Source organism: Parasteatoda tepidariorum, chromosome 8 (assembly GCF_982258835.1).
Source record: "Parasteatoda tepidariorum strain Cologne lab strain chromosome 8, Ptep-v5.0, whole genome shotgun sequence".
NCBI classification, from domain to species: Eukaryota; Metazoa; Arthropoda; class Arachnida; order Araneae; family Theridiidae; genus Parasteatoda; species Parasteatoda tepidariorum.
Window position 1 is genome coordinate 16,895,990 of NC_141762.1, and position 13,495 is coordinate 16,909,484.

Genomic DNA, 13,495 nt, shown 5'->3' on the forward strand with positions numbered 1-13,495 from the left:
ATTAAAATTTACCTTTATTATGTCTAAGCAAATCAAAATATAATACTTTTTTTGTTACTTTATTCTTTTTAATAGTAGTTTGGTATATCTAAACTTTTTCAAAAATTGTCCCGATTTTTTTCAAAAACACGTTATGATTTTTTATTTTTTTATTTTTACCAACTAACAGACTTTCAACAAGTTTAAAATAAAATATTTCAGGTTCTTTACAGTGTCTTGGAAGAAATCCCAACCCTACTAGGTTTTTTTTTTCTGATCTTTTTTTTTTTTTAAATTCTGTGTATGATCTGGCACATTTTATACTACTTTGACTTTGCTAACCTATTCAATTTTAAAGAATAGTTTGAATTTTGCTTTTACAGCATGTTGACCCATTTAATCCAGCTACTTTTAAAGAACCAAAAAAAGAAGAAGTTGCAAGTGACTGTATTCTAAGGCACATTAAAGGTATATATTTTTTATTTTTAGAATGTCAGTAAATAGAACAACACAAAGTTCCTCTGGCAACATTATGGTTTAAAATGGCACCTTAAATGACAATCCTAAGCAAATAATGTGCAAAATATTAAAGTCAATTTTAAGTTTTATTGTAATGCATTGTAATATGTTATTATGATGTATTTTTTGTATTTACAACACCTTTTTTTCATCACAAACTATCTTAGAAATTCTCAAGTTTAAATTATACACTAATTTCCACATTAATTTAAAATGTTTCTTAAATTGTATTCATTTTCATTATTTTAGAGTTGGAACTATGTTATTTTTACTATCTTTGTTTCCACATACTTATACATTACTTTCAAAATTAATTATATGATGAGTAACTAAATCATTAGCAGAATTTTAATTTTGAGCTTAATTTAAATTTAAATTACACAAAGGCATCGTATGGTAAATATGGCAAATTTAAAAATAAGTTTCCCTATAAGAGCTTTGAGTGTTTAGTTATCAGAACCACTATTTGAAACTGTTTTACTCAGTGTACTAACAATTTGTTTATATTTTTAGGAGTTGAATTTGTTAAACCTCATTACTCTTTTTACTGTTCTCTGTGTAATGAATCATTACTGAATGAAAGCCATGCTCAACAACATTTAAAAGGTCACACTCATACTGTCAATTACATGGTAAGAATAGATATTTGAATTTAAACAGGCATAATGATGCATTTATAAGGATTATAAGTTTTGTTTTTACTTGTAATGAATTAACATTCTAAAATCCCATTGTAAGTCTTTTTTTTTCATGATGACAGAGTTGATATCAAAATGACTGATAATAAATTTTTTTTTAATCATACCCATGAATTTTTTTCCAATAGGGGGAAATCTGACAATTTGATACTTTTGGTCGGGTGGATTTCCACAGTTTTGAACAATCGAGACTCTGGCTGAATTTGCCAATTTCATTCTACAATTTTAGCATTTCTTTTTTCAAATGTTAAAAAACAATTTTTCAGACGATGCAGTATTTCTCTCCTATTAATAGCAGATGTAGTGGGATCCCTTTTGCAGAATTTTTCCGGCTTTCTGCAACAAATAACTCTAGCACTAATATCTTTCTGCAAGATACTAGTGGGATCACTTTTGCAGAATTTTTTCAGGCTTTCTGCAACAAACAACTCTAGCACTAATATCTTTCTGCAAGATACTTTTAATATATGTTAACAAATATATATGTTAACAAATATATATAATAATAACAAATATATATAATAATAACAAATATATATGTTACTAACCTAATGAAGGTAACCTAAAGAAGTTGTGTTTACAGCAAAAAAAAAAAAAGAGAAATGTTTCACTAAACAGAGGTGCCAACTATTGCGTTTTATCCATAATTATAACAACTTCATAGTCTAAATTACTCATACAGTTTAGTTATAAAAATTACAGTTTTTAAAAATTCATATCTGTTTCTAATTTCATCTAATTTAACTAAAAACTAGGACATTGATTCTTAGTATTCAATTTTATTTTATTATTTTTTGATGTATTAAATTTCAGTGTTGTATAATTTTTATTTAGTATTTTATTCAAATTCATGCATACTTTTTTCAAAGTTATTTACCTACATAGAATTAAGTAGTATATGCATCTTGAAATTGCCCTAATTTGAATTTCATAAATGCTAACAAAATATATTTCTGTGTTATTGTACTTCTAAAGACTGATAGTTAGTTTGGGCTTAGGACTTGGGGACTCTTAGTTTGCTGGGATATAGTCATAAGTTGGCAATTTTAACTATATTCCAGTAGATATTTTTAGATACCCAACTTTATGTTTGCAGTTTATACAATATTTAAAAAAATAAAAAAAAATAATGATGGTAAATGTTTAAAGTAAAATACAACTCTTTTTGTGTGGTATGTATAGTAAGTATCTTTATTAGGGACATCTTCAAATACTAGTCTATTCTGCTGGTATTTGCCTCTATGATTATGAACCTTTTTGTCTTACTTCTTAATAAAGGACATCCTATTTATTAAGGCAAGAAAAAAAAAATTCCAAAATGTGAAAAAAAATACAAAATAAAAATTGAAATACTTTTGGTTGGTTAGTATATTTATTATTATCTTTAGGCGATTGCTGCTTTAAAGGAATAGAAGTATAAAAAAAGAATAGAGCTTTATTATAAAGAGAAAAAAACAACAATGAAAGTATAGTATAAGATGTTTAGTATAAAAGAACTAACGTAAAAATGAAGTAAATGTTTGTGAAAAAAAAAACTAATTTTTTTTTAATTATAAGTTTAGGGTTTATTAAGGTACATTAATTGATACATATTATGATATATATTTTTGGACAAAGCATGCAGATGTAAATTTTTTTTCTCCTGTCCATAAGCATTTTAAAGATGCAACCAAATTATCCTAATTTCATTTTGAGATTTCTACTAGAGATTAAACCTGCTTCCATCAACTCTACTTTATCATTCTGAAATAATCTATATTTGAAAAGGAAATTTTGATTGTTGAACTCATAGTTTTGCTGAAAAATATTAAATTAGAATAATATTTAAAAAGCAAAACAACTCATCAAATAAATTAGCCAACTATTCACTTCTTCTCCAATGGCAACGGGACTAGACAACAATAGTTCTGTTTAAAATAAACTAGTCTAAGGACTAGTTCAGTTTGCATGTTTAGGGACTAAAAAAGGGGAAAAACCTTCTATTGTGTTTAAATATTTCAATAAAAAATAGAGATAATTTCTGTTATTTTAATTTTTAATGGAAAATTGTTGTGACACTTGAGATTAAGCTTGTATTTTTCAAAAAATATTTTATTTAACATTTGAGTATCTTATTTTGTTGGCTAATATTTTACTTAATAAAAATTTTAATTGCAAAAGGGAGATTGAATTATATAATAATAATTAAATTAAATTATTTATTAATGGAATTATAATTAAATTATATAGTAATGGAATGTAGATGCATATGGGTATTAATTGAAAATAATTTGTTTGTTTCCTTTTCTTTTTTATGAACAAATTGAATCAAATTTATTACTTAGGTTTAATGGACATTTCTACAAACTCATTTAATTCTTAAATTATGTATTTGAAATGCTCAAAAGATATTTTTGAAATTAAAATCTTTTTTCATTCTTTTCCAAACAAACAAAAAGTTAAATAATGATAAAAGTTGATAATTTTTTGTGCATTGTAAGACAAAGAATTCACTAACTGCAGAATACATATAAACATATCATGCTCTTTCAAACAATGTATTTATTTATATTTATAACCGACCGCTTAACATAAAATTTTTTAATGAATCATTTCAGATGTTTCAACATTTAAAAGGCAGAAAAAAGACTAAAATAAACACTAACTCTTAGAAAACCTAATCATTCTCTGAACTATTTATTTTATTAATCCTTTTAGTAACAATCAAGCAATGATTTTTTAGTGCAAATCTTATTTTTATATATGGTTCATATAAGTATGCTTTTAAGTGAATAAAACTAATCGATCCCCAGGTAAAAAGGGCGCTTTTTATGAAAAAAACTAGGGTTTTGGCAAGACTTGGATACTTATAGTGTTAAATTATTTTATTTATCTGTAAGAAACAGAAATATTTTGTACGCAAAATACCATTTCAAGTCAAAGTAAAAGAAGTTTTGCAAAGCCTGGATTAATGAGACTTCAAATCATGAAATGCTTGTTTAAACAAATTTGAAAAAAGACATGAAATTACTTATAGGAGTATTTGTGGTGAAGAAAAATCCTTAGACACACAACGTGTTGCAGATTGGATAAGAAAAGTTAAATGAAATCTGTGTGCACCGAATTTCTTATAGAATTTTTTTTTTTTTTGCAGTTTAGTATACTTTTTTCTTATTAAAGGACAAAATATCTCGCCCAGGGATGTCCCTTATTGGGAGGAACTACTGTATTAGTTTTTGTATTATTATTTTTAATGAATTTTAATGAACAAGTATTACCTTATTTTACATTTAGTTTCACTTAAGTTGCAAAAATATTTCAAATTAACAGACATTGAAATTTTTTTAATTTTATTTATATTCAATTTTATGTAGCAATTTCTGAAAGAAAATCCTGTATATGAAAGGAAGCGTGAATTGATGAGAACTTCAACTATAACTCAGATGGTAAAAGCCAAAAAGAAAAAAGAACATATTGAAAAACAAGTGAATTTGGCCAAAAAACGCAAGCTAGATGCTGATACAGATCAAAAGATAAAGGATAAAATTCGTGAAGAAATAGATAAAGAGAAATCTTTCGTTGAGCTGGAGGAAAGTAATAGCATGGACTCAAGCGATTCTCCTACGAAAGCAGCATCAAATATTAAATTGACTCTGAATAATGCAAATGATGCAAAAAAGGAAATTGAGACAAAACTCAGAAATAAATTTTTAATTGGACAGATGCCTAGCTCACGTGCAAAATTATTGCGTGCAAAGTTGAATGAAAAAATTGCTCTTGAAAAAGAAAAAGCAGAAAAAAAATCTTCTGAACTTAAAAAGAAGAATGATAAACTTATTACTGCTGCAAAAAAAGAAGAAAAAAGTCTTTTTTCAGTGGACTCCACGGACATTCCTTTTTACACCAATGAAGAATTTAAACAAAGCATTGCTCAAAAAAATGAATTTGACTCATCTGAAACTGAAAAGACAAAAACATCAAAGCGAAAAAAATTGCCTGTTTCAGGTTGTCAGAGTAAAAGTGAAGCAAGCCTTTCCACTACTAAGCAGGAAGATAATTCTTGCAAAACCCAAAACTCCAACAGTGCTACAAATACCATAACTGAATACCAGTTATCTTATATTGAACTTCCAAAAAGAAATACAGCCACTGCTTCACATCAAATTCCAGTTGTATCTGCTCCTAAGGTTGCTGCAAACGTGGCTTCAAAACCTCTATCTGAAGAAGAGAAAGATTTTTTACTTTTAGGGATCAACAAAGCTGATATGGTGCCACTTGTTATACCTCGTCCACCCCCTTCTTCTTTGATACAATGCCCTGAAGCGTTTGCTCAAAGCAAATTGGACAAGAAATTACCACCTGAACAGATACCTTCATTGAAAGCGCAACTTCCTCCATTTCCTCCACCACTTCAGTTTCCACCCCCACTTCAAGTGCCACCTCCTGATATTAAAAGTGCTCCTGTTATTCCACCTTTTCCTCCACCTCTAACTGTACCTCCGCCTACTCAAACTGCCAAGGCTCTTTTATCACCAGAAAAATACGGTTTAACCAATATTCCACCTTTCCCACCTCCTTTACAGGTTCCACCACCAAGTCATATATTAGGTAATCAACCAGCATCTGTTTATCTTCCCACATCTGGGTCTAGGGTTACCCAGGATGAAATTGCTGTTGTTGACATGGATATTGACACTGAAGATTTTAATTCAGAAGTAACAGTTGAAACTAATTTATCTGTTAAATCGACGGGTCCTTTAAAACGGAAAAAGACATCGCTTCCTTCGCCAGATACTGAACATAGATGGCCTAAAAAATTATCAGGTATGAGGACAGAGTCACTGAATATTCCTACTCAGAGTAACAAAGCTATTGTAAATCAATCACCGTCAGCTAGTAGCAATTTGAAAGCACCAGTTGCTGAGGCAGTCAAATCTAAAATGGAAGCTGAAACAAATTCTGTTCAAAGTTCTACTGAAACTCTATTAAAGACTTTAGAAGATGTTAAAACTACTGTAAGTGATGTAGAATTAAACAAGTACACAAAACCTTGCAGTGAGACTTTAATGTCAATAATGGACACTGTTGTTGAAAATACTGATGGCAATCAAGCTAAACTTAAGCCAGGTGAAGTGAACAGAAAAGAAGTCAATCTTACTAAATCCCCTAAATCAATAGAATCAACTAATAACTTGATATCAGATACAAATTCTTGCACTAAATTTGAGTTAATTGAAACTCAATCAACCAGTTCACCTGACATCAAAACAGAATGCATCATTGTATCTCCCAATGAAACTGAAAAAGCTATAACGCAAGTTAAGGAAACTGAAAAAGAATCAACGACAACTTGCAGTAGTCTTTCTGAAAATAATCTTACTGCTGATGTATTTGATCAGCAAATAAAAGAAATCACCTCCGTTGAAGAAAATAAAAGTATGGTAGATGAAGTCCCTCCTCTTATTGCCACTATTGATATGCAAACAGTTGTAGAGGAGAAAGTGCGTGAACAAACGTTTCTTGATTCTACCACTGAGCAACCTTCTTGTATTTCTAGCTCTGATCTTGGAAAGACTATGGAAAAAGAAATTTCCATCTCTGATGAAAAAGATAGCCAACTAACTACAGTTACTTCAATTTCTGTCACAGAAATAGATTTAGATTCTGTAGCAAGTGATAAAGTTGGTGAAACAAGGGAAGTAAGTGACCCTGCAGCTGGGCATGACTCAATTAGTACTGATCAACAGGACAGTGTAAGTAGAGAAATATCTGCTGATGTCAATAATGATAGCCACGTCACTAATATGAGTTTTTCTATAAGTGAAGAAGTTGATCAAATGTTATTTGATGAATCAACTCCCAAGCAATCTTCTAGTACCGTCTCTAATCTACGAGATGATCTGGAGGAAGAAATATATTCCATTGAAGAAAATATAGCTGAAATCATTGAAGCTGATCCACTTTCTATTTCATTAGCTGATATGAATTCACCTCCAAATGAAAAAACTTGCATTGAAAAGGTATTAGTTATGCAAGAAACTATGAAAAAAGAAAAAGTTTCTTCGCCTGATAATGGAAGCCTGGCAACTGAAGTCACCCCGACATTCACAACTGAAGCAGTATGTGATCAATCAATGTTAGAGAATTCTGCTTCAAGACAAATGTCTGGCCTACAGGAAACTGGGGATAAAGCTCCATCTGTTGCTGTTAATGAAAATTTAAATGTTGAAGCAACTGCACTTTCTAATACATTAACTGACACAAATTCACCTGAAAATGAAAAGTTTGAGGATTCCATATCTTCACATACTTCCATTTCTAGCTCAGTTCATGCTATAATTGAAGATATTGATAATAATGATGATAAGACTGGTGATTCTATTGCTGAAATTCCTCTGGAAGAGCCTTGTCCTGTAAATGTAAAAAATACTTCTGACCAAATGTCTGATTTCAAGGAACCATTGTATGCTATGGAACTGGGAACTGATTCAACAACTGACGCTGTCTCACAAGGTAAAATGAATTTACAAGGTGCGTAGCATTTTTAAAAAGTGCTTATTTTAGATTTTTATTTTTTAAAAGCCCTTAAAGGTGTTTTTTTCATTGTTTGTTTTTATAAAGTGCTTTTTTTCTCTCTTTTTTCCAAACTAAGATAATAAGATTTTTTTCTTTCTCTTTACCATGTCGATTTTTGCCACAAATTACGAAAAAGGCGTACGAAAAGGCGTTTTTTTAAGTCATTCAGCCACAATTTATTTCAGTGTACCGCCAGTCCGGTGTCCGCAGCGTTTGAAAGCTTCAGTCATTTTGCATGTTTGATGCAATCATTTTATATGTTGCGGATTTATATGTGCTGTCCGTACTCTGAATTGGATTTGGTGGGAAAGAATCTTGCAATCTCAACTGCAACTGTCCTGCATTTTGCAAGAGATCGACAATTTCAGGTTACATTTTCCACCCTTTGAAATCGAACTGAAAAATCTCTCAAATTTTTGCTGCTTACTGAGTCAATTTTTCCCCCCAATGACAAAATAAAATTTTACTTTTCTTGTTTATTTCATCGCTGGTAGAGCTCCATTGTCTTTGTCGCTTACAAGCCACTCAGATTCTCACACTGTTCTGTTTAAGATCTGTGCTATAATTAGGGCTGCAGGTTTGTCACGGCGCGAATTTCCGCTATGATTTCCTCAAAATCGTCATCTTTTTTCTAAAATCAGCGAATTTCTCAATATGTCTTGACTTGCGCAAAAATTGCTTAAAATTTTTTTTTCTTCATTTTTTATTTATTCTTTTTATTAAACAGACTTTTTTATTTTCCTGAACCTTAAATTGAACATGTAAAATTGATTAGATATTTAGGGGAGTGAATCAATAGCAAAATGACATGAAAATAGTTCAGAGATAAGAGATAATCACAATCTTGTCAACTAAGGTGGTCTTTCTACACTACACCCATATCCGTCTGTTTCATTTAATTTTTTAAAGATAAGAATTAATTGTGCTTTTTAATTATAGGATTTTTTATTTGAGGAACTGTCCATTAATGGCAAACGATTTTTGTGAACTTTCTATCGTATTTATTTTTTTACTAATTAGTTTTTAATATTTTTACTATTGTATTAATAATTTAAAATTTTTTTAAATAATAATCTTAAGTTATTTAATGTCAAAACTCAATAATATTTGGAGACCAGATTTTAAAAAGAAGTATGAAGTGAGGGGCTTTTCACTTTAACATTTTGCAAATGCTGTAAAAAACTGTGTTATTCAGCTTTATCATACTAAAAAAAGTTTAATTCATCTCTTACTCAACAATTAAAATAACTTAAAAAATAATTGAATCTATCTAAAAACAATTGAATTAAAAAAAAATTATGATCTCGGATTTGTTAATTATTATGATTGAAGGGACCTATAATAATTTACTTCAGACAAAAATGTTTAGCTTCAATATTCTTGGTATTTACATTTCAAAATTATTGAAATTTTTTAAAATTGTTTCATTAATGAAATTCTGAACCAAGTTAAAAATTTTAATAAAGTTTAATTACGGCCATTCACTAATTTACATTTGTAATATGAATTTATTCAAGTTTTCTTAATTTGCTTAATTTTTCACATATCTTTATAAATTCAGTTTGATCAATTATATTAATTTTATTAATATTTTTGTTTAATATACTTTTATAAATAATTTTTACTTAAATCTAAAACCTGCACTTAATAAATTATAGTTTGATAAATTATAAAATATTGAATTAAAATTAATTTTTTTGCATACATAAATAAGGTAATTTTAAAAGTTTTGAAAAATCTTCCAGGAAAGTATTGTTAACTATTTTATGGTGGTTGAGTCTCAGACCACCATTAATTTCGAACTGTGACAATAGTGGTAAATATCATTTTGCATCAAATTTATTAAATCAAGAATAAATTTCAAAGCAACTTTAAAAAAGTGAAATAAAATTTCCTGGAAAAAAGGGAATATTTGCCAGTTATATATGTCTATAGCAAATGGGACTTTATGAATTATTTGTAATGGAAGGGTAGCTTTGATAGAGAGCTTTTTTGAAGTATTTGTGTAGAATTAAAAAAAAAAAAATCAATTTTGGGAAAAATTATTAATATTTGAATTAATATTTTTTTACAGACAATAAAGAAACTTTGTCATCTGATCACCACATGGAAGATAATAAAGGTATATCACATGCTGATGGCTGTAAAAGTATTTTATTTAATTTATTTTCAATTCCTTCTTCATCAAAGTGTTTTGTTTCTGTTTGTTTACTTTTTTAAATCTGTTTTTAATGTAACAAATTATTTAGCAGAATTTAAAGATAATTCATTGTCTAATGAGCAAGTTTCAGAAGATTTTAAAGTTTTATCACCAGTGAAAGGTAAGATTTTCTTCTTCTTTTATATATTCTTTCTTGCTTCCATTTAATTTTTTATTTCATTTTATTTATTTTAATTATTTATTTATTTTTGCATTTTAATAGTTACAGCTGATTTTAATCAATATTGTTTAAAATTATTGAAACTGATGCAATTTTGTTTGTTCTAGATGAAAGTGCTATGCAATCACTGTTGAATCTGGCAACAGAAGGTTCTTCTTTTAATGATGGTAATAAAAGAAAGTTTCAAAACTCATTCAGTTTTCTTGAAAGTTGAGCACAAACATGCACTTTCACTACCAAAAATAATTTGAACTCATTTAATAATCTTTTTAGTTTTTTTCCTCATTTTATTAGCTTATTTGTTAAACTTAAAAGATATGTTGCTGACACTTGTTCTCACTAAATTTTTTATTTTATAAAAAGTGTAGATAATAAAAATTATCATATTATATTTCGTTTTTTAAAAGCAAAGCACATGTTAAATCTATGCACATATAAAAGCATTTGTTGGCAAACAATATTCTTTCTATTCTGGTTGTAAATTTTTTCTGACATGTCTAGTGTTGTAAAATTAAGAACAATAGACAACAAACTTATTATCAGTTCTTTCTTATCTATTTGTTAACATTTTAACTGTATTGGTGTAGACTTAAGATACAACATAAGGGAAAAGATAAACTAAGACTGACTTAGGCTACCAATTTAAAACTTAAACATTTAATTCTAAAAAGGAATTCATTAGTAAAAGTGATTCTGACAAATTTAATGATTACCATTTTTAATTTTTTTAAAGTTTATTGAGTAAGGCATCTTTATTAAATTATTTTAGTGAAAAAGGTTTGAGGACATGGTTTTACAAAAACTGGTATTAAAGCATATTAGATTATTTCATTTAAAGGTTAGAATTTAAATTTAAAGGTTCTTAGTTAAGTTTAAAAAGAGAAAAATATAGATCAGCATAAGAATTAGTTATAAAATAAATAAAATTTATCGTTCGCTGTTTTTTATTCTCCCTAAAAAAATTCGGCATACGCCTTGCAAGATCCCTGCCTCACCCATAGATTGAACCTTTTATTATTTCAATTCGTGTTGACATCTACTAGAAATTATAATTTGCATTGTAAATAACCATTTAGTTTAAATAATATATTTTCTTCTAAAACTCATAGAATTTTTATTACAAAAGCAGATTTTTATTTGAAATTACACTATTGTTGATTGAAATATAATATTTATTTTCACTAAAAAATGAATAAGTAAATAAAAGCAATAAGTAAATTGAAACAATTATTTTGTTGCAAGGCATGAATTTTTAGCATAATTTTTTAAACATGAATTTTACATAAATTAATACAATTCCTGATTACCAATTGTCAAAAAATTTTTATACCTCTTGTTAAGAGGACATGTTAATACTGAAAAATGAAAATTGATATAAAAATTGTTGAATATAAATATGAAAAATGATAGCACTATGCTTATGTAACATATTTCTTTAGAATGACAGCTTGAAAAAGATTCTTCTGCATGAAAAAAATTTTGCTATTTTTCTGTTTATGATCTACTTTTTGCGAAAAAAAAAAAAAGCTTGCCTAGTATTCATAAAATATATCAGAGAAAGATTAAGTATTTTATTTTACAAAATAGCATAAATTATTTCATTGTTTTCTTTTCTTACATTGAAAAAGTTCCAATAGCGATCATGATTTAATGAAAATTGTAAATTTACATTAAATTGAAATCTTAAATTTTCCTTAAATACTTGTAGTTTGAATTAATTGTTAATGAAACTCTTTTTTGCATGTATATTAATAAACCTGCTTTATTTTATAATTACAATGAAGCAGACTCTTTGGCGAGTTAATCATTTAAAGAAATACATGAATATTAGGAAACAAACATTATGCATGAGGAAGGAAGCAATCTTTCATAATTATCTTTTGTAACTAATAGTTGTGTAATTCTCTGGATATTTAAAGTTTCCCATTCTCCTTTCATTATTCTGTTTTATAATGCGATAAACATAAATTATTAAGAGCAGTAAAAATTTTATAATGATAATGGTCATTTTTTTTTTCATTTAGACTAATTATCACCTAAATTTTAAAAATCAAATTCCAAGAAATCTAAATTATATGTAATAAAATCAAAATTATATGTATTTTAAAATTTCTATTTTGTACAACAGCTTTTTAATGTTTCATTAGATCCAAAAATTTTGATTTTCAGGGATAGGTTTGATCCTCAATTTTGTCGACTGATTGTGAAGAGTCATTTTTTTTATTTTGTGGCATTTGAGTTATTGAGGCTTTACAGTTTTTGATTGCTTGATTTTGATTTGATTTACAGTTTGAGTTACGGTCGAGAATTTAATTTTTTTTTTGATTATGAATGCACAGTAAGGTTCGTACACTTTAATAAAAAGATTTTAATTAAAAAAAATATATAGCTTTCTTTAAAATATTGGAAGGAAAAGAGGACACTCGTACTTCCAAGCTTATTTTTGTTCGCAGAGTGCTGTATGGTTTTTAAAAGAAATTTAAAAAAAAAAAAAAAAACATTCTGGAGAAAAAATCTTTACAAATGTTGTTACATGAGATAATCAGCAACTGAAATTGTACTATATTTCAGAAATATTCATATAAGTAAGTGATAAAGTTCTTATTTTATCTTGACTAATTATAAGAATATTTTTAGTCTAATCTTTATTTTTGTATTGGAGCTATTAAAGTTCAAATAACTGCCTGCTTTTAATTTTCAAATTATTTGTCAATTTTTGTTTATAAATGTATTTAAATTTAATTAAAACTTTTTGTGATAAACAATTTTATTTCACTCATTTATACTGTTTATTGATTTTTGTCTTCAAATTTAATTAAATTTCTTCTGTATCTTTACTCTTTTGAAATATTTTTTAATATTTCTCTAAAAGTCAACTAAATTTATAAGATTTCCCTGTTGTGATTCATCTAATTTTACAGGTAAAGCTAGTGAAACGACAGTGAAGCACTCAAATTTGTTTAAAGAAGTTATCGAAATTGAATATAACACAGCGAAAATTTGTGAAGGTCCCAATTTTCCAAGTTTTGATGCTAAGAAAATTTTTAAAGATGATTCCTCTAGTGAAGCAGTGAAAGATGAAGAGAAAGCAATGGAATTAGATACTGAAGTTTCTTGTGATGTTTCGAATTCCGGTCAAATTGATGTAAATATGGAAGAAAACACTGGCAATAATGAAGCAATGCCACCTGTGTTGCATGTGGAATTAGAAAATTTAACCGTTGCAGGCACTTCCGTTCCTACATCTGATACATGTGAAGGTAATATATAATAAAAATTATTTTATAAGCTGAAAATAAAATTAATTCTAAAATGTAGGAAGAAAAACTTTTATTTGTACTTGATTTATTGTTATCTGATTTA

At 27.6% G+C, this 13,495-nt stretch overlaps 1 protein-coding gene across 13 annotated transcripts in view; it reads left to right on the forward strand.

Moving 5' to 3' along the window:
• LOC107456545 (uncharacterized) overlaps nt 1–13,495 on the forward strand; it is a 30,910-nt gene that overhangs the window by 7,188 nt on the left and 10,227 nt on the right. For 5 of the 13 annotated variants that reach the window (XM_043047312.3, XM_043047313.3, XM_043047316.3 and 2 more), the window contains exons 4-10: nt 363–447; nt 1,012–1,130; nt 4,550–7,706; nt 9,826–9,900; nt 10,001–10,072; nt 10,240–10,299; nt 13,054–13,392. In XM_043047312.3, coding sequence (XP_042903246.2) covers nt 363–447; nt 1,012–1,130; nt 4,550–7,706; nt 9,826–9,900; nt 10,001–10,072; nt 10,240–10,299; nt 13,054–13,392 — 3,907 coding nt within the window. The remainder of the gene's footprint in view (nt 1–362; nt 448–1,011; nt 1,131–4,549; nt 7,707–9,825; nt 9,901–10,000; nt 10,073–10,239; nt 10,300–13,053; nt 13,393–13,495) is intronic. The other 8 variants (XM_043047318.3, XM_071180665.2, XM_043047320.3 and 5 more) reach the window with 5 other exon arrangements.